The 26,499-nt window shown below is 38.9% G+C and overlaps 3 protein-coding genes across 25 annotated transcripts; 1 reads left to right on the top strand and 2 right to left on the bottom strand.

Annotated features, from left to right (window-relative positions):
• The first annotated feature begins 1,719 nt into the window (after nt 1-1,719).
• On the top strand, nt 1,720-12,165 carry LOC103697459 (ATP-dependent zinc metalloprotease FTSH 5, mitochondrial-like). The gene is made up of 7 exons (XM_008779315.4): nt 1,720-1,935; nt 3,474-3,561; nt 6,007-6,267; nt 8,419-8,655; nt 8,739-8,863; nt 9,762-10,238; nt 10,969-12,165. Exons 1-7 carry the CDS (start codon nt 1,909-1,911, stop codon nt 11,890-11,892), a joined length of 2,139 nt encoding a protein of 712 aa, XP_008777537.3. The 5' UTR covers nt 1,720-1,908; the 3' UTR covers nt 11,893-12,165.
• Nucleotides 12,166-12,999: 834 nt separating this feature from the next.
• LOC148715500 (uncharacterized) lies at nt 13,000-13,811 on the bottom strand. Its single transcript, XM_088710200.1, has one exon. The coding sequence runs from the start codon at nt 13,752-13,754 to the stop codon at nt 13,245-13,247; it is 510 nt and encodes a 169-aa protein (XP_088566326.1). The 5' UTR covers nt 13,755-13,811; the 3' UTR covers nt 13,000-13,244.
• A 5,572-nt stretch (nt 13,812-19,383) lies between these two features.
• Nucleotides 19,384-25,960, bottom strand: LOC103697460 (glyoxylate/succinic semialdehyde reductase 2, chloroplastic-like). 23 transcript variants are annotated; one of them, XR_015972854.2, is made up of 7 exons: nt 25,106-25,945; nt 23,880-23,945; nt 22,865-23,012; nt 20,791-20,838; nt 20,471-20,523; nt 20,295-20,365; nt 19,384-20,164 (listed from the first exon to the last, which is right to left on the bottom strand). XR_015972854.2 is itself a non-coding variant. In XM_088710203.2 (6 exons), the coding sequence occupies exons 3-6, from the start codon at nt 22,526-22,528 to the stop codon at nt 20,103-20,105; spliced, it is 234 nt and encodes a 77-aa protein (XP_088566329.1). In that variant the 5' UTR covers nt 22,529-22,580; nt 23,880-23,945; nt 25,106-25,945; the 3' UTR covers nt 19,384-20,102. The 23 variants fall into 23 exon arrangements, 1 of the variants encoding a protein (XP_088566329.1); XR_015972847.2 differs by lacking the exon at nt 20,791-20,838 and adding an exon at nt 22,581-22,619; XR_015972840.2 differs by lacking the exon at nt 22,865-23,012 and having other exon boundaries at nt 20,791-22,580; nt 25,106-25,959.
• Nucleotides 25,961-26,499: the final 539 nt, after the last annotated feature.

The following is a 26,499-nucleotide window of genomic DNA, read 5'->3' on the forward strand; positions in this document are numbered from 1 at the left end:
GGTCGAGCTCGGTGCCCGACCCCGGAACATCCGACCCGAAGAGCTCCCAACCTCGGAAGTCCGTCCTCGCCACCCGCCTGCCGCGGTTGCCTCCTGCCAAAGTCTGGTTAGGGGCCATACCCTGCCACCGCCTCCGGCATTTAATGCACATGACCTCTGCAAACCCCCGACTTACTCAACAATTAATGTGTATCTCCGACTCACTCAACAATTAATGTGTATCGCCGGCTCACTCAACAATCAATGCGCATGGCTCCTGTTATCTACGGATCCTCAGTCCTTCACGGCAAATCGGCTCGGCAGCGTTCAGTCAGCCGTGACAACTCTCTGATCCCGGCCTCATCTCCGACATCGAAGCATTAATTCACCTGATCGCGCACCAACTCGAGCGACGTGCTAAGCCGTATGGCGACCTCGCCCCATCACATCACAGGTGATCCGACCCCCCTATAAAGAGGAACCCCTCCTTCTCAATGAGGGGTTGGACTCAGAAAAAAGGAAGCAGAACGCTTCTTCCCTCTTCCTCTCTCCCAAATTTAAACCCCCTCTAACTTAAGCATCGGAGAATCGGCGCCGGAAACCCCGGCCACCGGTTTTTTGCAGGCCCCCCCTCCACGGAGGACGCCGCTCGCCGATAGATCGCCGTCCGCCAAAGTTCGCCAAAGCTCCTCCTCCTCAGCCGACGGCCGCCCTCGGGTCCAAGTTCCAGCAACACAAACATATATAAATTGACTACCTAATTATATCAAGGATGTATTAAACAATAAAATAATAATATAAAAATATAGATATTGCCAAAGTGATCTTGTATAAGATTTGATTGATAATTATATAAAGAAATAATTAATAATTCATATTATCGACTAACTGTAGGGCAAATAGAAAACTAATTTCTTGTATTCAAGGAAGAATCTAAAGCATATGTTATATTAGTATAAGATCCATTTAGGTCGGTTTAGATTTGGATTAGAAATTTAGTGATCCAAATCTAATTCATATTGTATGTGGGTCAAAACCTGATAAAGTTTCCGTTACCATGTGAGGAGCATTGCTCTACTCGCACGTGCTAACGAGGGAAAAAACAGAGAATTACCACCAATTGTACCCCTTGAGGTACGCACCAATTGAAAAGCGTCTCGCGCATCCGTATGATGTCATCTCTCAGAATGGTTGGGCTCACGGCGAACGGGACCGGACGCTGTTCCGGTCCTTCTAGATGTTCCCCACTAAAACCATCAAAGAGTAAAATTCCATGCGCCAGGAGAAGAGACTGGAACTCGTAACTCGAGAGATGACTTTTAGAGTTCGTTTGGTTTGCGATAGTTTTGGCATATTTAATTGATTATTTAGAAAAATATATTGTAGAATAACTTAAATAAACATTTATTTTTCTAAAATAATTATATAAAATATTTATTATATTTTTAATTAAGAGTGATTTTATTTTTTTGATGACTTAAATATAGTTTTGCAACAAAAAAAAATGATTTCAATCTCCAGCTTTAGCTTTTTTATATTTTTTATAAATTTTTCTAATGTATAAAAATCTTATTTTTATAAAAAATAACTAAATTATAATTTTTTTATATTTTTTCTTTCACTGCACTTTTTCCTTCCTTTCCCGCTTATGAGATGGTTGGTTAACTTTCTAGACCAACTGTGGGGCCCTGCGAAAGTCAAGTTTTTGGGTTTTTTATTGTAAAATAAATAAAACCCCGAGGGAGGAGCTCCGATAAACCTGTGTCATACTTTGGCTGCGGGGTAGCGGCTGACCTCCTCCTCCTCTCCGACGTTTACCCCCTGCTTCATCGCAGAAATTCTTCGATTCCTTTTCAGGTTTTATTTAGAGACGTATAGAGAGATCAAGAGAGGGAGGGAGGGAAGAAGGAAAGTTTTGTTGAGGGAATTATGGCTTTGAGGCGACTTCTCACCAAGGTACGATCTTTCCATGGTCTCTTTGGTGGAATATTTGTGTTAAATGAATCTAGAAACCTTATTTTCAGGTGATGAGATTGTAAAGAACGAATCTTTTTCATGGATCGTAGCGTTTTTAGGGTTGCATCGTAATCGCGGTTCGGGCTTTTTATATTTTTCATGCGATTTTGTTGATCCGAAGAACTTCTTCGGCTGGGTGTTGTGTTGTTGAGAGGAGTTCTTGAAATTGGTTCGGAAGTTCTGATGGTTTTAAGGCTTCGTTTTCGGAACCGGGATGGGTTTAGTTTAGGAATTATCTGGTGCAAAACCCTAGTTTTGCCCTCCTTTTCTTTCTTGAAGAATAGGGAACTGGCTTGTGTTTGGAGCATTTTCAATTTAATAATTTCAGCTATAATTTTTGGATTCATGGCTTCCTCGGCCGTGCCCTTTTCTTATGTCTTTTCTTGAAGAAAGAGATTAATAAAAGTGATTAATGCAAACTCTTCCCCTTTCATTATATGCTAGAAGCAGGCGCTAAACTGTGCCGCTTCACGTTTGGCTTGCGTCCATGGTATAGAAATCTTGACAAGGAGGAAGGGTAGCTTATTGTCACATGAAACAATGCATCAACGATATCTGAAAGGATGAGACTTCTAAGTCACCTGAATGGCTGGTTTTAAACTTCCATCATGCTATTCTTGACTGTAATAGATAATGTTAAATAAGTGTATGAGGTAAGGAAGTCACATTACTGCACTTATTTTAGAGCTTTGTAATAGAGAAGTTGCTCTGCTGATCTTCATATAGATACTCATGAACGGATCCCTAATGGGAACAATTGGTTAAATGGTCATCAGATTGATTAACTCAACTGTTCTCAACTGTTATATAATTTATCACTATGACAAGCATTTTAAACCAATTTGAGTTTGAACTACAAGAGCAAGAACATCCAACTTCCATTTATAATAGCATGTGTGGCCTCTTTGGCTTGCTAGAAATGTTATAAACCTAAAATTTCAATGTTCAGTACTTTGACTACTGTTAATTTAACTTCCACTGTAATGCCATGGTCTGGGATCTTAGAACTTAATTATTTGGGGTAGTGGAGGATAAGAATTAACAAATATCTGTTTTTATCATTATCTCAACCTAACTGCCACAGGCATAATGGATTCTTGACCTATTTTTCTCATGTTTTTAACATGGTTGTCAAGTTTCCTAGGCAAAGCCAGATGGTGGACACCCTTTATGGCCTAGTCAAGCACCCAGGCATTGCCTAGAGAGGAAAGCCCTTGAAGTTTTAATCATGAATCCCTTTAATTACATAAATTAGTTATTCATATATCATGTCATGCACTCATTATTTATAACATATTGCATCGTGAAACCTTTTAATTACCTTTTTTTTTTTTTTGATGGCTATTTGTGCGGCGGACTGCTTCATTACTTGACTGTTCATTTTCTTTAATCAAAAGTAGTCACTAGAAAATAATTGTTCCTTGCACTATGTTATGTCCTTTCTTACTTTAATTCTGGTTTTGTTTATATTGCAATAGATTGCAAAACAGCAATTGGAGCGTCCATACTTATATCAATTAAGTGGTCAATCCCGCCTTGCTTCATACTCTGTCGAAGGCAGAGGAGGTATGTTTATCTCATTGTTCTCATCTTTAATGAATATATATTGACACTTTTGATTCATGCCTATTTTACTCCAAATTTACCAAATTTTGGTTTATAACTCAACTTTTTTGGCTGCAAAGATAAGCTCATATTCAATTTAAAGTTGTTATCTTAGACCTTGTTCATGTCATTGGTTTAGCTTCTAGTACTACTGTCTGCAAGTTTCGAAGTTCTCTGGTATGCACTTGCTTATTTAGAAATAAACAGTGCATGCTTTTTCTTTAAGAGACCTTGCTTATAAATGCATAGTTCTATATTGAACCAGGGTTTGATCTAGTCACTTATTAGGATGCATATCTTATCATTTTTACTCACATTTTCCCACTAGCATCATTCTTCTTGTTTAAGCTAGTATTTTTGACACTTAATTGGTTTCATAAAAACTGTAGATACAGGACAAAGATCTTTAAGAGATTTCAATATTTAGATGGAAAATTATATCGCATAAGTTTGCATTTTATCAGCCCCCCATAGGGGTGCCCTATTTTGCTTGTATTCATGTTATCATTTGTTGCCTTATTAAGAAATCAATACTTCATTGTTTCAGGGATTGTGTCAATTTTGTTAAATATTTTAAGGATCCATATTTGTTCTTTCTGTTCTATATTGACAACTAATATTTATATAAAATGGTCTTATAGTATCAATTAATGTTTTACCTTGTACTGTTCTGAGGAAGCATTGATGTTCTTGTGATGTAAATTTTTTAAGGTGATAGAGGTATTAAGCAATTTCTCATTGTTCCAAACTAATCCCTGGCAGCATGTTGTGTGATGGTTGACTAAAGGAATTTGTATGAGGTGTGGATTGCAGAAACAAAGGCATAAAATTTACCTTGTTTAACAAACATGGGACCGTTTTCTTTTGCCTTGAGAAAAAAGAAAAATTTAGGGATCAGATCATATTGTTGATAAACCTTAAAGACCTTATAGGACAGTACCAATGGTTTTTTGGACAAGTGACATGCATGTCAAGTTTCAAGTGTCTAGAAGAGTCAGATACGGGATCTTTGAAAAAATTGGATATGCGAACATGTCTGTATTATATATATGTGTGTGTGTGTGTGTGTGTGTGTGTGTGTGTGTGTGTGTGTGTGTGTGTGTATTAATGAATAATTTGCTGGACAATTTGCTTTGTAATTTTATAGAATTCGTAAAACCTTTGCCAAAGATTATGTTAGACCTGAAATGTCATAAGTGGGAGTTCCTAAAGTTGATATGTAATTGTGATGATATCATGATTTGCTGATTGGAGTGTCAAGTCGTGTCATGAAGTATTGAGGTGTCCAAGTGTCCGGACGCTGCAAAAAAATCAGGTTTTGAAGTTTCCAGGTAATGCTGAACAGCATTAAAGTATGCTTAGGAATTGGTTCATAGCTTTACAAGAGTTGGGTTGAGGAACTTTGTATGTGGCCTAATGCTTTTTTTTCAGCTCTTTCCTCTCTTGTTCTTAGAATAAATTGGAGATTGAAACTCTCTCCTTTCCTTTTTCTCTCTCTATAAATCATTTTGCAATTAGCTCCTTGCGGCTCTCATTTTTATCTTTTTTAATGGGATAATTATGGCTAGTAATTTGTGCTTATAGGCTTTAGTATTTGAGTATAGTTTTACCCATGGCTGATCAGTGATTTGAACTAGAAAGAAGAAAGTAAAAAAGGTAAATGTTATAACCATAAGAAGCATGGTATGCTTGAAAATATAACACAAAAAAAACAGAACTTTTAGGAATGTTTTAAAAATATTTTCTGATGAAAAGCTTGCTGCCTGTCATGACTAGCATGCCAATCTTCTATTGATTGTGGTTATGGTGCAAACTTGGTCAGGTAGGTAGGTGACAACTGACCTGGTGGAACACAGAGGAAGTAGCTTAGCATGATTAATACCACTCTTAAGCTAAAAGACGGCTTACTAGCATCCCCATCTCCATGGATATGACAAAGAGCATTTTTGATATGATTAAAAAGATTTAAGGGATGTTCAATCTGTATTGGTGCCTGAAGTATTGTAAATTTTTTCCTAATGCTCATGAAGATCCATTAGGTCAACTTCTACCTGTATGTGCATTTGGGTATGTATCTTTCAAATAGAACTTGCTAGTTAGCTTAAGTTGCATTTTTTTCCATACCAGACAGGTATATCTTGTCTGAAACAATCTGAAACTGGCTACACTTCTGTGATAAGCTGTGAATGTTCATTGAAGTCACCTGAATTAAAACGAGCCTTGTTCTATTTTCTTTATAAGAAACTTTGGCTATATTTTCAACCTTGATTGTTTTAAAAGTCGAATTGCGTTCATTCTAATTAAAATGAGCCTTCAAAAATTTGAGTTTTACTTGCTAGTTTAGTTTGATGTACTGGAAAATGCATTGCTCTTTTCCTCATTCTATGGTTTTCTTATGTTCACCAGGAAACAGACTCAGAAATTTTCACCAAAGGTTTCAGTCAAGCTATGTTGGTAGTTTTGCTCGCAGAGCACGGGATGCAGATGGAACCAATGATGTTGCACTGCTTAAAGAACTTTACAGAAGTGATCCAGAAAGAGTTATTAGATTATTTGAAAGTCAGCCTTCACTGCATTCTAACCCTTCAGCGCTTGCAGAGTATGTTAAAGCATTAGTTGAAGTTGATAGGCTGGATGAAAGCTCATTGCTCAAGACATTGCAAAGAGGTAATACACTACGGACTTATTTGATTTGCGGGAATAATTTTTCCTCACTGGAATATTTTTCTAGAGAACTGATGCCTGGGTATATGATGTCTAAAAAAATGTTTTTCACATGTTTGGTTGACTATGAGAAAGTAATATTCCAGAGTGGCTTATGTTTAGTTGAGCATCTACTTTTCTAAAAAAGTTATGTAAAAAATTTGTTATGCCCTTGATAAAGGGAATAACCTTACCCTATTTCATCTAAAAGCTTAAGGGTAATTTTGGAACAAAATTACCTCAATTTTCAGGTGGTGGGAATTGGACTTTCTCATGTTCCTTATGGGTTTTTCTTTTTTATGAAATACGAGAATCTTATTCCCATGGGAAAGCTACTTTTTCATCTCTCCTTTGAAAACTCCAACAAAACATGAGGCATTTCTCTATTTTCCCGTTGATCACACTCCCCCCCCCCCCCCCCCCCTCCCTCTTCCCACAAACCAAACAAGTCCTACGTTCCATAATGACCTCACCTTATGGTATGTGAGGGATTTGGCTTGCATGATATGATGGTGTCACTATCAAGTACATGGCATGTAATGGAGTGACAATTTTGTTTCATTGGGGAGTCACATTACTTTTGTGACTAGTATCAGGCATCTATGGTTTCAGTCTGTAAGATTAGTATGTAGTTTCAAGTGTGTAGAAGAAGAGCTTTGCTAATTGATGAATATGTCAATTATATCATAATCATGCAGAGTTATCTTTTCTGTTCTGTGGAAGGTTATCTTCCTGAGTTTATCTGTCGATCTTACAATTGCTGCTATAACACCCTAAATGATGATAATAAATATGTGTTATCATGTTCTCATCTATTTTGATCAGATAGATGCATTCCATTTTGCCATATTCGCTCAGCCCATACCTTTTTCTGTTCTGAGCCTTTCTAGTCTTTGCCGCTAAACTGAATCCTGATCTCCTTGTGACCTCTATGCAGTTGCCCTATTTTCAGACATTTGTTTGAATCCAGCCTCTCTAGTAGCCCCAGTGGTTATCAGTTATCTATTACTTTATAATGGAGAAGCATGTACAGGCACTACCTGGGGGGTACCTAGTACTCTCAGAATAATATTTTGTAAAATGTGATAATATTTGACCATGCATATCAGTTTATTTTTCCTATCACTTTGTTGCCAACAACATATATATCCTTTTAAAGTGGTTTCCAAAAAGTGTCAAAGTGATCCAAAATAATTGAGATGGTAGCCTCAAAGTTTCTGAATGCATCTTTTCATTTTTTTTCTTAGAAGCCCTGCTGCCCAAATATGCATTCTTTGAGAATTCTACACCAATTCAGAGGGTTGAAATTAGGTTAGTAACTACTAGTAAGTTTTATGGATCATATTTTGATTTCTGAGGTTGATGTGATATATATCATGCGTACAGGATAAATCTTTTACAGGATTCTTTCATGAATAAATATATCATAGTATCTTCAAGTAGCATCCCGAAATATAAGGTATAAAGAAATTAGCATATAATTGACAGTAGATCTCTTTAAAGTTCTCTGATGACATTATTTTCAACTAGTGAACCCTTAAAATTCTAAATCTTCAATTTTTAGGCGATGGTCATCAAATTTGTCTCAATTCAGTCATTGACCATAAACTCGACACTGAGTGATGAAGACATGAAAGCCTGGTCCACACATGCTTGCATGGTGGTTATATGCTTCTGGAAGTCATCAAGACACTAAAAGAACTATACCTTTCAAGGCTGAAATCCTGAAACAGAGATTGGATCTCAAGTTATAGCCTAAAAAATTGTGGCTGTGTTTAGATTGTATATAGAAATCTGTTAACATTTATTTTAATATACTCTACATATGTTCATTTTATGTTCTCCTCACTAGACTACAAAATGCATCTATAATTTTTTTTTGTTTGTTGTTGAAGAAATCAGTCTACAATTGTCTTCTGCCATGTCCCATCGTTCCCAAATTTTACATTTAATGAGTAGCATTTTTGTGTCTCCAAAATTCTGCCATTCTGCTTGTTAAATTTTGGTGTATCTTCTTCTAATTTTAGGGTTATTATTTTCATGTAACTTGCTTCCATTCATGAGTATATGCCTAGTCTCTCACCGGTGACTTAAAATCTGGATGATAATATGTAGGCATTGTTAATTCAGCAAGGGAGGAAGAGAGTATCAGCAGCATCCCAGCATTGAGGAATGTAGGCCAGACGACCAAGGAAGGAATTCTTGGAACTGCAAGCGCCCCTATTCACATGGTGACAGCAGAAACTGGTCAATTTAAAGAGCAGTTGTGGCGTACATTCCGCACAATTGCCCTTACCTTTCTTTTGATTTCTGGTGTTGGAGCACTCATTGAGGATAGGGGAATTAGTAAAGGTTTGTTGTATCTTATGATATGATTAGCTGCTTCATTGCCGAAAATATAATGGAACTTTTCTTTTTGTGATAATTCTACACAGGGCTTGGTCTACATGAGGAGGTGCAACCAAGCATGGATTCTAGTACAAAATTTAATGATGTAAAGGGCGTTGATGAGGCTAAAGCTGAACTAGAGGAAATTGTTCATTATCTTCGTGATCCAAAGGTAAAGGCAAACTCATCACATACAGACTTTATGGAATATCCTTCTTTCCCTAGTTATCTGAGGTTTCTTATGTTGAAAGACGTATGTTGTTAAATATTTATCTATACTATGTTATATCCATAATAGTTTTGAAATCAGGCAATATTGCTTCTTGATTATGTATGTCACTTTTTATACCGAGAATAACCCTCCTATTTTTTTTAAAAAAAAATGTTAATTATCCTATTACCTTTCTTGATATGTTAACTTTTTAAAATCAATTCGGACCCTTTCATAAAACTCCCCAACAGATTGTACTAATCTCTTTCTTTGATTCAACTCCCAGATAGATTGGATTCGTTTATATGACTTCTACATAGATCATATTCTATCACTTTGTCTTCTTCCTTCCCTCAGTTGTGCTTCTCACGTGACCAGTTGCTAGTGTATATGACAATGACAATTTTGAAATCAGGAATATTCCTTCTTGATTCCATTTCTGATGTATTGTACCCAAGAGTACTCGTCCTAATTATATTAAAAATTGCATTAACTGTCCTGCTGACTTTCCCACCGATGTTTCTCTTCCCTCCTTTTCCCAACTAAATTTCATCCCATTCATAAGATCAACAAACAGACTGAACTCTGTCTCTCTCTCTCTCTCTGATTCAAGTCCTAGTTTGCATGTGCGTGCACTTTAATCAGCAAGTTCCTACTAATGATCAAGAAGTTTTTATCAAATGCCTTACAACTTATTTCTTTCTGAGCTTCAACTTATTATTATTATTATTATTTCTTCTACTATTTGACTTATATGCTTTATGATGCATCTGTCAATATACTATTGATATGTCATGTATTATTTGTGAAGATTAAATTTACTTGGATGCTTAAATTTGTGTTGTGTCGGCTGTTCCAGCGTTTCACCCGTCTTGGTGGCAAGCTTCCCAAAGGTGTCTTGCTTGTCGGCCCACCTGGGACAGGGAAGACCATGTTAGCAAGGGCTATTGCTGGTGAAGCTGGTGTTCCTTTCTTTTCATGCAGCGGCAGTGAATTTGAGGAGATGTTTGTTGGTGTGGGAGCTAGGAGGGTGAGGGATCTTTTTGCTGCTGCAAAGAAACGATCCCCCTGTATAATTTTCATAGATGAGATTGATGCAATAGGTGGGAGCCGCAACCCAAAGGACCAACAGTACATGAAGATGACCCTAAATCAGTTGCTCGTTGAGCTGGATGGATTTAAACAGAATGAGGGGATTATTGTTATCGCTGCAACTAATTTTCCTGAATCATTGGACAAAGCCCTTGTGAGACCTGGACGCTTTGACCGTCACATTGTTGTTCCTAATCCAGATGTAGAGGGCCGAAGGCAAATCATGGAATCCCACATGTCAAAGGTAACTAAATGTTCCTCACACATTTTATTTTTATTGTTGAACTGTATCGTGAGTTGCTGCAATTCAGAAACATCCCATGCTGTAAGAGTCATCTTATTACGCATTTGAGTTCTCCCAATTTTGGGTACCTTACAGGGAGAGGTTCCAAGGCATCTAATTTGCCACTTGTGCCGCGTGTCAGGCCTGTGTTATCTGGACAAATATCCATATTAGAAACATATCAACGTATCAGACACTTGGATGCTATGTTCTATGATCACTACTTTTAAGGATGGGAGGAGAGTTTACTTAAACTCTTTGAATAATAAATTTGACCCTCTATTTTCATGTTAGAAGTGTGTATTCTTTCTTTTTAATGAGTGACCATCAGAGTAAGCATTTAAATAACTTTGGAAAATGTTATTTTTTATATTGTTAAGTTAATTGGATAGTTTGAATCGAAAACTTGTATACCGAAGGATCTTAACAAACAATATTTTCTTAATCTTTAAAGAAAAAATATTAAAACTATGTATATATCAGTTAAATTTATGATTTATCTTATGTATCTCTATATCATCTTTTTTCTTTTTTTTTTCTGAGTCAAACACTTGGATACGTATCCAAATTTGATTCTTATATCTATATCCATGTAACATTACATCAGGCCATGAAGATGGCTCACTAAAAGGACTTTAGGCAAGATAGCATCTATAAATTGCTGGTGTAAATGTTTTTTATTTTGATGCAGGTGTTGAAGGCAGATGATGTAGATCTAATGATCATTGCAAGGGGAACACCTGGGTTCTCAGGTGCTGACCTTGCGAACCTGGTCAACGTTGCTGCCCTTAAGGCTGCTATGGATGGGGCCAAAGCTGTGAGCATGGCTGATCTAGAGTATGCTAAGGACAGGATCATGATGGGCAGTGAACGCAAATCAGCAGTGATTTCCGATGAATCAAGGAGGCTGACAGCTTACCATGAGGGCGGTCATGCTCTTGTAGCCATCCACACTGACGGCGCCCTCCCGGTCCATAAAGCTACAATTGTTCCAAGGGGGATGTCGCTCGGCATGGTTGCCCAATTGCCAGAAAAGGATGAGACCAGCATCTCTCGGAAGCAAATGCTTGCAAGGCTGGACGTTTGCATGGGTGGACGTGTAGCTGAAGAACTAATATTCGGGGAGAATGAGGTGACTTCTGGTGCTTCCTCGGATCTCAAACAAGCCACTAATCTAGCAAGAGCCATGGTTACGAAATATGGGATGAGCAAGCTGGTGGGTCTCGTTGCACACGACTATGATGACAATGGTAAGAGTATGAGCACCGAGACAAGGCTGCTTATTGAAGAGGAGGTGAAGGACTTTCTGGAAAGGGCATATAATAATGCGAAAACTATCTTGACAACTCACAGTAAAGAGCTGCATGCCCTTGCCAATGCTCTTCTCGAGCATGAGACCCTTACTGGGGCTCAGATCAAGAATTTGCTTGCCCAGGTGAACACCCAGCAGCAGCAGCAGCAGCAGCAAGTTGTGACAGCCCCGCAGACAACCACCCCTTCTGTGCCAACGACCCCTCCTGCTGCTGCATCTGCTGCGGCTGCAGCAGCTGCCGCGGCGGCCCAAGCGGCGGCGGCGAAGGCTAAAGGAGTTGCACAGCCTGCAGTGGGATCTTAGCAGCAAGAAGGTAATAGGTAGGATCCAAGTGTGTATAGTAATCTAAATTGCAGCTTCTTATAGCATCTGAAGCATTAATAGGTGGAGGATGGACTTTCAAACTGAAGAGAAAAGGGGGAAAAAAAAAATGAAGTCAGCTGCCTGTTGCAAATCTCAACTCAATGTAAGTAGGCAGCTATTTATTTCTTCCCTGAGTTTGCAGAAGAACACAAGTAGAAACTTATGATGGCAGTGACATCGAATATGAAGGTTTTGAATCAGAATATTTAGACACGCTTCTCTCTCACACTTTTTTTTAGTTTTTTCATTATAATATTGGTATTTATTTAGGGGTGGGGGGGGTAATCAAAGCAGTAGCTTTTGGATGAGGTAACTGCAAACCTGTGAAGAACTGTGGATTGCTTTTATTGGGCGGTGCCCTAAAAGCCGAGCTCCGAGTAGATGGCCATTTCACATGCATGTACTGTTTTTTGGCATCATGATGTTGTATTAACTTAGCTTGATTGTGCTAGCTAGAGTTCCGGACGGTGAACATTATCATGACATTGATTGAAAGACCTGTGGGGTGGGGTGGGGTGGTGTGATTCTGCCACAAGCGTGCAGTCTTTTTTAATGGATCCTTGGAATTCTTGGCTTTCACATGTGCGGAAAAGGCCAGCGAAAGCTGCAGTGCTATCATTTGTCCTTCGTATTGCATAGCGAGAGCCATTTCGTGGCGATCCTTGGGCTCCATCGATGCGACAAGGAGGTGAACCGTCTTATCGTACTCAAGAAAAGGATGAAACGGATTGAAGGGAGAGAAAAGGTTATTGAAATTTTGGCGTTTGTAAGGTGCGATCTTGATTCCGAGCGGTTGCCGGTTTCCACACGGCAACGACCTTTACCTTCGCGGGGGTCTTCTATCATGTCTCATTTGTGCGCCATGGACGACGACTCGAGAAGTCATTATTTATAGAGCGCCGTGGTCGTTACTCTAGACTAGTCCTGGGTAAAAAGCCGGAGCCTGAAGACAAAAACAAGATAGTAACAGCCATCAAATTTTTTAACCTTTTCCTGGCCTAGAGACAGGAGTAGGATATCGCTTAAACTACGAGCGGATGCTAGTGATGGAGAGGGAAAGGAAAAGTTTTTGAAGCAATCGGAAGAGAGATGGCAGGAAAAAAAAAAAAAAAAACGAAGTGATAGGTTTGTAAAGAAGACAGCTGTATCTTTTTCCAATTGTCTTCAAACTCTACTCTCTCAAAGAAAAAAAGAAAAAAGAAAAACATAGGAGGAGATAAGGCTCTTTTTTTTTTTTCCCTCTCGGCTACTCCTCATTCCTCTCTCTCTCTCTCTCTCTCTCTCCCACTTCTTTACAAAAAGAGCTCCTCCTCTCCCAGTTCCAGCTCAAAGCCTGCCCCGCCCAGCACACGTGCGAGCCACTCCTCATCGTCGTCATTCTCCTCCTCCTGCTGCTTGACCGCAGGCGCCGCCGGAGGCCGCATCAACTTCCCATCCCACGGTCCCACCCCCGCCGCCGCCGTGGCGGCCCCGACGTCCGCCGGATCACTCGGCCATCCTACGAAGTAGGCCACGCCGCCGACACCTCGGGTGTCGATGCTGGCCATCACGGTCGACGCCGAGTCCGAGAAGGAGGGCCCGCAGCTCTCCTCGTTGCCATTGATGGTCACGAACGACGTCCCCCGGCCATGATCGGTGGTCTTCGGGGAGGTGATCTCCCTCTCCAACCACCGCATCATCTCCACTATCATCTCCTCCTTTATCTCAACCTTCTCCTCCTCCTCGCTGTCAAATCCCGACGGAATATTCCTCAGATCCCATCCGCCGTCGCCGGAGAGCTCAATCTCTCCTCCTTCCATCATCTATCCTTTTCTGTTCTATTCCAAGGGAGTGGCGGGGGTTTAAATAGACGGAGGTCGGGGAGCGGGAGAGACGGTGGAGGAGCGTGGGGATTTAAATAGAGCGAGATGGAGGACGGGACGGAGCGGTACGGAGGAGCCACGTAGGACGGGTGACAGGGGGCGGAAAAGAGCGGGAATTAATGGAAGGTAACCGTGAGAGATGTCGGCAAGGCTTTCGCGGAAAGGAGATAGTTATAAAGTCTCGAGGCCAGCGTTCTTTTGTTTGTATTCAAATTCTGCCCCTACATGCTATTGTGGGCCAGGGACCTCAATTTCTCCTCTGGAACTGGAATTCCTTGCGTTTTTCTCTCTCTCTCTCTTTTTCTCTTTTCCTCCTTTTTCCAATTATAGCGGTGGCTTTGTTTTATGGGCATCTTACGGGCTGCTCCTCTTCAAGTCCAGCCAGTGACTTTCCTTCTTCTAGCCAACCCAAGGCAAAATTTTTTTCTTGATTTGCCCAAATAATTTTTTTTTCCTGTAAACGAAGCAATAAATTACTCCAATTATTTGACTTGCTCAAATAAAAATGAATGAATAAAAAGTAAAGTAGATTCGTAGTAATATTTAGGGGTAAATTTGTAATCTAATTCCAGCCAAGCATGTTGTTTTTAAGGAAATAAGCTCCTAATGAGTTAAATGCTTTCCGTAATATTTTTTTAATAACACTAATATAGTCATACCATTCTAATATGAGTATATCCAATAAAATTAAAAAAGTGAAAAAGATAGAGAGAAATAAGAGGATTCCAAACTATTTCACAAAAAAGTTACTGGAGTATTAGGCGACATACGCTATCGAATCAACCGTCCTATTCACATTTCGGTATATATGAGTGACACAGACATCTACACAATTTCATAAAAAATCATAAATATCGTATATAAAAAGATGTTCAATATCTGTCCTGGCATGACTCTGTATCTAGTCAATGATGGTAGCCAAATTTTCTTTCCATAATATTTTGGATGCATGAATTTTTTTTGTCCAAATTGTTCCCGTGATTATTCATGTGCAATCTCTCTTTACGGAAGGGCCAGAAGAAGATTAAGAAACGGCTAAATATAAGAAAGTAGTAACACAGAAAATAACTGCATCCCAAGTTTAAAACCATTATCATGTGGGCATAGACATCAGGTTTAAATATGTCTTCAAATATAGACTAGCTCAGGCGCGTCAAGTCGCAAGATTCCCTGCACATTGTGAGAGCTAGAATTCACCATTAGTTTCTGCTTATACATACTTTAAACATGTTTTGATCTGTCTTTTCAAATGTCTTTTCAAATATCTTTTCAAATAACTTTTTATATTGGATTGTTTATCCCATATTGGCCTTTTCTCCATTTAACCATCAGATAAATTCAACTTGTACGTTATTGCAATTATTATATCAAGACGTGCCATGCATGGATGAATTCAAGTGTAGATGATACAATTTTAATGGCACGCAGAATGCATATTGCCACAATCATAACCTTACCTAAGGTCCAAAAGGTTGATGCCGATGAGAGAATTCCAGTTAGAGAGACCCCTTTGCCTCCTACAATTTGTTGAAGCCATTTCTCCTAGTTTCACAAGAACGGACATCGGAAGTGAGCATATGTCCGATAGCTCCTGGCGGGGATTTTTTTTTTTCTTACGGTAGAATATTTTTTACTCATAGCCTTCTCAACCGTGGCAGAACCCCATCAGCGTGGCAGCTCTATTTCCATGTGAGTACGTCACACCAGCACTATCTAAGTAACGGCAGATCAGATAGCGACTCCATCGGACAAACCAGACAGAGGGTATCCGGTTTCTGCATTTAATCGACGCCCGCGCATTTCGAACCTGGACCACTCCAGTGAAATCAAAGCTCCATTCCCACCGTGCTAGCACCTCGGTGATGGGGAATCATATTCGAAGGCACAATAGGTGAGGATATTGCGAGTTTTCCATTTTCTTGCAGGTAGATATTGTATACACATTTGGTTTGCAAAAAAAAATATATTTTATTAAAATATTTTTTTAAAAAATAAATTTTGAAAATATAATGTTTAGAAAAATAGTTTTCGTATTTTTGGTTGATTATGAGAAAGGAACCCATCACATAGTAGCTTATGTTTGGTTGAGCATTATATTTTTTTGAAAAAAATTATATGAAATACCTATTATATCTTTAATAAAAAAAAAAAACTTATCCATAGATTTTAACGATTTAAGAATACTTTCGAAAAAAACAACAATTTTTAACCAGTGAAAAGTAGATTTCTCCTATCTTGAGTTTTTCTTTTATATGAAACATAGAAATCTTATTCTTATAAAAATGCTACTTTGTTATTTATCTTTTTTAAAAATTTCAACCAAACGAGAGATATTTTTTTATTTTTTCGTTAGCTATATATATTTTTTTCCAAACCAAATAAGTCTCATTTATTATTATAAAACTAAACTTAATACATATATCTCCATCCTAATGCCATCATGCATATCAAGCTTTTTTAATATGATATCATGTGATCCATAATGAAAGACGGAGTAAATGCTTATATCACATTTTTAAACAGACGAACCCGGCACCTTCCAACTCCGACGAGCTCCTTTTACCGCAAGTCATGTGGATTCAGCAATTACTTTAATAATTTTAAATATAATTCTGAAGAGAATTTGGATGGTGACAATGAGGAAAAGGTTGCAATAATCTTCTAAATAAAAAAAAAAAGAGTTGGTGAGGATGAAAATTTAAAAGAAAATGTTACTTCATAACATTGATCTAGCAACATCCATTTTTTTAGTGTCTCTTTTCCATCTTGCAAGGAATAGCATGCAAATTCTTAAATTTAAAAATACTCTAACTATTTCAGCCAATTAAAAAATTGGCAATTGTACCGTATAATCCGAATCCCATCTCCATTAGAATTTGGCAATTTGAGAATATACATCAGTTTCACTGCTCCTAAACTTCATTCCCTATATTGACAAATTTAGTTGTTTCAAAAATTTTAAAATAAAAAAATTAAAACTTTCATCTATTTGGGTGGTGAAAAGCTAGGACAGAAACAGATTTTTTTTTTTTGACTTAATTAAACTATTTTAATTTTATGGGAATTTTTTATTTCTTTTTTTATCGGCTTTGCAAATAACCTGACATACCGAGGGCATCCTGAGAAGTGGAAAAAATAGTATATAGGGGTATTTTTGTAATTTAACTATATAAAAAAGTAAGGAGGAGGCTGTCGCCTGGACCGTTGCCGAAAGGGACAAAACCATCCCCGCCAAAATTTATCCGTCGTCATCCGCCGCCTGCCACGTGGCAGTCCGTGCCCGCTGCGGGAATGCAGACACGGGCGGCACGTGCCAAACTCGCACGCCGCGCAGAAGCGAGCGTCTCCGCCACGTGCGAACCGACTTCCCGCGCCACGCCTCACCCGGCAGCTTCGCGCGGCTTCCTTTCCGCGACTCCAGTTTCCAGGAGGGAGGGGAAATGCGTCGTTTTACATCATTACAGGGATGAGGACTATTAATTATTTTTGAGGGCAGAGTTGTACCGAAAGGGGCCACCACCCACTTCCGGAGAAAAATCCACTACTACTTTCCGAATGAGACACCAGCCTCGGTGCCCGTCTCGGCGCCCAGAAGCAACCGGATTTATCGTCTGGAAGAAAATTTAGGTGATTGATGATAACGCTCGCTGGCTAGGAAGAGCAGCTCCAACGGTCCAACTACTACGAACGCCAACAGTACAACTAGGAGCATTTTGATTTATTATTATTGGTTTCATCACCTGTCACTGGTCTCCACAGAATTCCAAAAACGTGGCCAGTTTTAGTAGATACTTTGCTTTCTGTTTCTTATTTTTAGACCAACAGCTGATAATGGAACAATTCAGTGTTTTATCCAAATTAGTTAGTTAAAAAGTATTATTTGAATTCATTGGTTCTGTATAAATATTAAGGCTGCAAATGGATTGGGTCGATCCGTGATCCGATCCAATCCGACTCACGTAAGATCCGATCCGATCCAAATTTTAGGACCCGCGGATCGGGTCGGATCCTAAATTTAGATCCGTTATATTTTTCGGATCGGATCGACTCCACCCAATCTCGACCCGGATCCGAACCTGGACCCGACCCAACCCCTTTTTTTTTTGGGGGGGGGGAGGGGTTAACCTAGTTTGCACATTTTTCTTGAGATCTAATCATGGTCAAAATTTGTGGGCATGGACTCGATCTAATCCGACCTGAATGATCCGTCAGGTTAAAATTTGTAGGTATAGATCCGATCCGATTTTCAATCGGATCGGATCTGGGTCCAAAATTAGAATCCGAACAAGAAATCGGATCGGATCGGGGTCATTCAGAATTCGATCCATTTGCAGCCTTAATAAATATTTAGAATATATCTAACGAATAATTGAGATAGAACTATATATAATAATTCTATCATAAACATCTAGTTGGTCAATTTGATATGTTATTATTTAAGCTAGCAGCAAGCGAAGGAGGAGCAGGAAGAACCATCCAACACCATCAAGGCCAATTAGTTAGGTGGCAACTCTGTTCCGCAGGGTTGCGTTGTTAATCCATCATTTGTTTTGAATGAAATTTTGATGCCTGCTTCTCTCTCTCTCTCTCTCCAGTACCGTTTTTATAAGTCTCGCACACATACACACACAACAAGACGAGACGGAAGGGTTCACATAGCATACAGGACAAAGTGGAGCTGCTGTGGTCCAAAAGGCCACGGTACAACTGCAGCTGTGAGGCAGTACGTAACATAAGCTGGTGATTATGACGGTCAGACGACAGTCCTACTCGTAGAACAGTGAGTCAGCCGAGACGTTTTGGAAGAGAGAGAGAGAGAGACATCTTGCAGAACCTAACCCCCGGTCCAGAGTTGGTAGAATGTTGCGTGCAACTGGCGGTCAAGCTTCAGTCCACATTCAAAAGGTTGGCAGCTTCCCTTTATCTTATGAATCGTACCTCCTCCGGTGCAGCCCTACCCAATCCCTACCTCCTACTGCCACATTATTTACGTCTACAAGCACAAGTCGCCATTTTACGATGTCCAAGTTTATGCGGGTATAAGGATTCATAGTTGGATATGGACTAATTGGTTTGGGGGTCCAAATTGTTAGCTGGATTCCACCTCAAAAGTTGGACGTGGATTTGTCCACGAGAGAGATTGGAATGATCTTCCAAAATTCAAAGTGAGTTCCCTTCCTAGGAGGGAATCAAAAGATCTTCACCATTTCAGTGGGTGGTTCAAACCATGACGAGATAAGACCTTGATATGCCTCAGCCAAAAAGGAAAAAGCCGGAAAGACTCGAATTATGAGCAACGAATCCCTAAGGCAACAGATAAAACCGAGATTACTATCTTTTATAGGCATTAATTTTGGAAGATTTGTCTACAAATCAACAACTAGGATTCCTGTCTGCATTCGGTGCTCTGGTCATGTCTAGAGTCCCGGCCTGCTACAGAAGAGCACTTAAATTTTCACAGTACCACCTGCTTCAATATCCAGCAAATCTTCTAACTAATGCGTATCAATGTCCAATAATCTAGAGCTGTTGAGAAAAATATCTTAATAATAGCCCTGGAGAATTCAGATTTGGTGGAATGTAAATAAAGGCAACCAAAAGGCCTGAAGTATCGTCAAAACTGACTTATATCGTTCTGTGCTGTAGCTTTGACAAGTGCCACACTATTCCCTTACTATGAAGCGAAGACAATCTGAGCTAGTATAACTTACAAGAGATCAAGAAACCAGAATGCAAACCAGCTAAAACTTCCTTGGCAGAGTTGTTCGAATACCATCATAGTAAACCTGCAATATCATGAATCGAGCTCAAAGGATGTCGCAAGTATTTCCACTGTTCTGCACGTTACAATTTCCCTCTAAGTGCCTGTGAACTGCCAAGAAGTCCTGAACATGAAGGCCATGAGAATTGGCTACTTCATACAAATTATTAGCAGCTGCTGCAATTGGAATTGGTGGAGAAGCAGATTTGGGTAAGCCCAGAGCAAGCCTTAAAGTCCTTCCACAAAAAGCATGCTTTCGGATGCCATCTAGAATCATGTCTACTGCATGTTTTCCTTCACTTCTAGACATCTAAAAAGATTGTAAGCCTTCTGCTGATGCTTCAGAAGAAATGCAGTTGGACAGGAAGCTATAACCATTAAGAAGGTCCCTTGACCGCCGAATGCATGGGTGCACTAATAGGACTTTGTGACTTCACCAGCAGTATACGAACTTCATACAAAATCCTGCTAGGTAAGGAATTTGGAAAAGAGACTGAAAAATGATGCGCAATTTTCTGCACTCAATTTCAACCTCCCTCGGCAAGAATATTGGGGTCCAGTCCAACTTTCTCGCGGTGAAGCAAACCTTCTGAAAAGGAATTTATCATACTGCAAGATTAGGGTAACAATAAAATAAACATAACACATATTTGGATTAGTCCGTTTAAGAGGTGCATCTACTTAGATTGAGTACATGACCAGATAGGAGCGAACACAACCTTCCCATGATCATGTTGAAAACTAGTTTCAGAGCTGCACCATTTCCAACCTCCCCAAGATAGAATCTTGACTGCAGATTCCATTCAATAATATCACAATGGAGATCTCAATACATATAAGCACAAAGTGAGGCACGTTCTTGAATAAAATTTAGGAGCAGATGAGAGGAATCAACCTTCCCCATGATGTCTAAGAATGGTGCCACTGTTTCATATAAAGATGCATCACCTGCAAATTTAGCAACTGCACTTTATGTCCACGAACTCACCCTATAACAAGTTAAATCCAACTAGATCTAACAAGAAAACCAGATTTAATTAAGACAGTAACAGGAAACCAGATCAAAACTGCAAGACATAAAATCAAAACCAAATAACACAAAACCATATTTAACGATCTGAATCTACTTTAAATGCCACTCACAATTCAGAATAACTAAACAACGTCCAATAAAGATAAATTCAACTGATCACTAACATCTGAAAATAAATTTACGTGAGGCAAGAAAAATCAGCTGCCCATCTTCTGCAGGTTTTTTGGAGCCTGAAAATGGAGCCTATTAAAGAAGGTCTATACTTCGCTCTATAATTGAAGCACACCGACACAAGTACAATTACGTGGGCATACTAAGAATTTATTGCAAGAAATAGTTTCTAAAATAGGAAAATAAAAAACAAAATATCTAACCTCTAATAGAGATGCCCCTGTATCCTTAATATGTTAGGATATCAGTTTAGAAGTGGCACCATAGATGGTGGATATATCAACATACTTGTGATTAGATATACAGAGTGAAGCAAGATCATATACATACAAACATACATATGTATGTGTATGTGTGTGTCTGCATATATACTCCAACATATTATTCATTGTTGTGGAAACAACACACGACTTGTCAACATAGAATGGTTATGCCAATGAAATATTCTGATAGAAAAGGTGTTAGATGTTTTCAAAATACAAGAATAAAATTTTATTTTAAATCCAACCAGCCAATCGTTGTGCTGGTTGGCTGGCTGGCTCTTTTTCAAAAGAGTGTATGTTCAAGTCGCTTTTCACACGGCTGGTGAATGATTATTGTTTTCACCCATTAGTGCAAAATGTGATCAAACATTGGGCTTCATTGTATTCTAAAGGCTATATGCTCCTTGCAAACCTGCTTTCCATTTTTCTTCCCTTTTTTCTCCAACAAAAGGAAGTAGTTAAAAGAGTAAATTTAACATTACAAATAGCAAAAATAATACAGCAGCTATTTGCTCCAGCTTGAACAAGCCAACACACAGCAGGAAACCATTAAAACAGCAGAAAAGTCAAGTTGAAGACAATGTTATAGATGGAAGACAAAACAGCTCACGCTAATGGACTGTAGGCTCTAACAGTCTGATAAGCCTCTAGAATGCTTTAAATCAAGCAGCTCAAGTCATTTGATAAAATCCAGAAAGCCTGTTAAGAAATTTCCCAACAGACTATCTTCATTTGACCCCGCTTGCTGCTATAGTTGGCAGCGTTATTCAGTCTTCGAGACCCGGAGAAGTAGGGGGCGGCGTAGCGAGACTGACCGCAATTGCAGGAATAGGTTCGACTCTCTTGGTTGGATTCTCTTCAAGTTCTAATTTTTGAAGTCCATACTCAATAGTTGCAAGCAGCATGTGGCATTCCAGAGGGTGTATATTTCTCTTCTAGTTTTTTTTTAAAGGTCCTTCCTGATAGTTGCAAGCAGCACACAGCAAGCCAGGGGGCATATGCACATTCAAACATGATAGAGTGTGTACGAGACTAGTTGTTCTATAATACAAACTTTATTTCTAATGTAAATATCTTCATAATAGCAATAGGTCCATGAAAAGGACCATTTTGTGACAAGGGTCAGTAAGAACCCAAATGGATCATGATGGTCACAATTCCAGAACTGACCTAAAATAGACCTGATCAAGAATTCAAGATCACAAAAGGAGATGATAGCATCCTGCTTAAGATTGAATCATATCATATTTTCAAAAATAATGAGAACAAGAAAAACGGTTGCTTCTAGAATGATGATTCCAAATTTATCACAGAAAGGTTAGGATACCCTTTTCCTGGACCCATTTCTTTAACAGATCCATTTATCCCAGTTACAACATCAACCTATGCATGGAAGTATCAGCTATAGCATTACAGGAAATATGATTGTACAAATGAACAAATTAAACCACTGTATACATATTGCCCTTGCAGGGTCAGCAAGCATCACAAAAGTCACATTGAAAGAGGATGCAACTTCTGCTGGTGACAATCGATACCTGTAGGTGAAGCAAGGAAATCTCTTCAAACAGTTCTGGCTGAAATATAAAAGAAAATATTAAATTGATAAATTCCTAGTTTACGATCTACCAAGAACAACTTATGTCGCATTGAATAATCATCTCAAAAATTTCAATAAAAAAACACCAACAAGATGTTAGGATTATGAATGTTCGAGTTATTGATATCTAATTGAATAATAAATATTTGCACTAAAACAAGAAGCTTGGATATTTGGCTCAGTAGCTGACACAAAAAGGAATTACGCATCACGCAACAATACCTGGTAGTGTTCAATGAAATTCTATTGCCCAAGTATTAGCTCATAGAATACAAGTATGAAAAGAAATTGGTCAGATCATAGAATCTATCACTTGTTCTTGCCTTCCTCATCTATTTCTTTGGGGAAAAAAAGCCTATTCAGCTGACACCTAAATAAAAAAAGGGTTATAGTAGTAAAAAATTGTAAATGAATAGTCGTGAAAAATGTAAATGACCTAGGGGAGAAATTTGCAGTTATGTTCATAACCATGAGTTTGTTACAAGTAACAGAAAAAATTATTAGTGCACTGCATAATACATTAGTTCAATGGATATATATTCAAGTGAGCCCGTAGTAAATATGCCTACTCTAGTGTTTGAGTTCCACGAAATGTGAGATCTTTTAATGAATCCACAGTGTTAGATGACTAAAAGTCAATGGACATATTTAGAGGCTTATCTTTTTGGTCGCTTAGAAGATATTCTTGGATGCATAGCTAGTAGATGTTTAAAATACAATGGCAAGAGCCACTATAGTGTTTCAATCATTAGACACCTGCTAATTAATTGTACAGGAGCCTAAGTTAATAAACATGGTACTCTTCAGCCAGAACAAATGACCCAACACTTCCTTCTTTCCTCGTGCAATCCATTCATCTCCTTTTTCTTTCTGCTTCAACTTCTTTTTTCCTATTCTATCCTTTCAAGTGACATGGTTTTGAAAAAATTTCAATTCACATGTTTACAACAGGTTATAGATTTATGCCATTGATCTTCAGGATTCATTTCTACAATGAGATCAAAAGTGAGCAAGACCAGTCCTGGATTTAGCAAGGATCTAGAGCTGAGAAGATTATAATGAAATCATGTGATAGGATACACTCACGATCATGTATCACTTACAATATATATAAGGAAAAGAGCATTTTGCATTGGTAATGCAGAACAAGTGCATGGAATATTGATACATAGATAACAGAGACAGAAAACAATCCAAATTTCAATCTTGTATATGGTTTGTTATTGACATGACATACTTTCTGCCAAGGTTGATGAGGTGATCACACTTGCTTTTTGATCTATTCCAAGCAGTAATATGACATCTACAATAGAGGCAAGGCAAGAAGTTAGCCTTAAAAGAATTTTCCAAGATACACCAAAAATTGGATTTCACAATACAGTCATTCGATTGGAGATACATAATGCGGTCTTGTTGATTACTTCAAGTGATGCAGATATAAACTGAAAACTGAAACAATGTTCAATTTGAATGGGTTTATCCTTCAAGGACTACAAAATTATGATATCAAGTGTCATGAGAGACCCCTTCAAGTGAATACTTATGATGTATGATATCATAGACCAATAGACACTAGCACCAAGCTTACAGATTCTGTAAAACATTCAGTAGTACAAGAAATACCAGCTCTGTATCAGAAATATCCTATGACCATATCATCCTCCAAATTTAGCACTCTGATGACGAGAGGATAAAATAGGATAAAGAAGACAAGACTGGAACAATACAGTTTGGCAGCCTAATACCATCAGCTATGGCAACCTAACAGCATCCTTCTGTTCCTCAGTTAGCATACAGACCTTTCACGACAAAATTCTCATCAACAACATTATGAAATAGTACAATCTTTTGTAAACCAATAATACAAAAAGGTGCGCTCCAATACACGAGGCTCTCGCCATTGTGGGATCAGGGGAGGTTTGGATATATGGAGCTTTAAATCTGCATGCAGAGAAGCTATTTTTGTGTTTCAAAGCATGACACACAGGTCACAATGAAGCAACCTCACCGTTGCGCCAAAGCTCGCCCTTAATCTTTCATAAAAGTGAAGACCATTATTTCTAACAGTACCTCCAACATGATTTTGAAAATCCTTTATGATAGAAAAGTCTTCTTTTAATTTAGTTTGAGGGATAATTGACGTGCCTGTTCATTGGAATCAAGAAATGCATTTAACGAATCCAATATCCAAATAAAACAAGATCTTCTTCAAAGCACATAAGTAAGAAATAACAACAGCAGCAGCAACAACAACAACAATAACTAAGAAAAATGAAACGAAATTCATGATTTTCAGAATCAATTGTAAAGAAAGTTGTACTTTCTCCTCAAGAGGGTAAGTTGTACTTTCTCCTCAAGAGGGTAAGCATTTTTGTTTTCTTTTGAAGCAAATTAGGGCTTGCAAATTAGGAGGAACAGAGCAAAAGATTATTCAAGAGAGAGATCGGTGGATTCAGAGGGTACCTTTGGTGGCTTCGTCTGGGAGTTGGGAAGGGACGGTGGTGGGAAAAGTGGAGCAGCAATTAGAAAAGGAGATCGTGGGGCAGAAACTGGAGGGCGACGCCAAGAACGAACGCCGGAGATTGGATTGGGTCGAGACGAGAAGAGAGGAGGAGAAGAGGAGGCGGGAGTGGTCCAGCAAAACCTTCACCCATTTTCCTACCGTCAACTCCCTCCTTTCCCTTTCCCCTCCCTCGCCACCGATGGCGCCACCAAATTCCCCGGCCCCCACCTCCTCGACTTCTCTCGCTTAAAATTAAAAAAAATAAATAAATATTTTTTGGATTATCTTATATTTAAAAATTTGAGTAAAACAGAGAGAATCAAATGGGATAGAAATATAGCTGCCACGGTGAATTGTTGTGAAAAATATTATAATACTGTGTGCGATGAAGCTCATTTTAAGATGCCATCGAATGGTGAAAATGTCATGACAAAAAAAAGAAGCAGCAACTCAAAGGTCAGTTCACCTCTCAATAGACATGAGCAAAAAGAGTCAACAAGAGTCCGCACAAAGAGCATGATTCTTTTTATTTATGTCTATTGAAAGACGTACAGTGTTAGAACATAAAAGAAGGCAGCAGCGGAGAGGAAGGGAGCAGATGCCGAATTGAGAAACGTGGGAGGCAGGCGTTTAGCAGCAGGGGAGGAGGGTTGGATCTCCAGACCCGGCAATGAGGAGCATCGAGGATGGGTTAAATGGGGAGAGCATTATGATGAGAGGAGGGTAATGGATGCTGGAGTGATAGAATGGTTGTGGGAAGGAAGGATGAGCAGGGTGCCACGGTGTGGGAGAGGAGAGTTCAGCTAGGAGTCAAGTGGCGACCACCTCTCGACCGTGTAGTCTCTTGGGTCCATTTGTTTTGTTTTGTTTTTTTTTTATTTTTTTTTGAATTGTTAAGAGGAACTGGTGTTGGTATTTGATGCGCATGGAGAAAATTCTGTGTTTCTATGATAGTGTGATGTTAGAAAGTCAGGAGGCTCTCGATTCTGGAACTGTTGCTCGATATTCGTATGCGGCATTTAGGGGTTAGAAGGTTTCAGATGCCAGTGCAAAGAAATTTGATTCATCTTCTTGATGGCCTAAAATCAGCGGCGACAATCTTGCCTATCATCAGAAATGTCATGGCTGCTGCTATCGCCACCATTATCTCTATTCTGATTTCTATTAAGTATGTGATGTTTCAGCAGTCAGTTGATGAGCCACCATCCACTTCATTTACTTTGTTTCCTTTTGGGTTTAGTATTTTGATTGTTGTCCATCTTTATAGGTGGAGAGAGGACAAGAGGGAAGGAAATATTCTATTTGGGAGTTGTTGTTTAAAAGAAAGAAAGAAACACACAGAAGCACAGTAGTG

The sequence above is a fragment of the Phoenix dactylifera genome, chromosome 1 (genome assembly GCF_051530095.1).
Source record: "Phoenix dactylifera cultivar Ajwa chromosome 1, Ajwa_hap1_PhDact_Kaust_v1.1, whole genome shotgun sequence".
In the NCBI taxonomy this organism is placed as follows: Eukaryota; Viridiplantae; Streptophyta; class Magnoliopsida; order Arecales; family Arecaceae; genus Phoenix; species Phoenix dactylifera.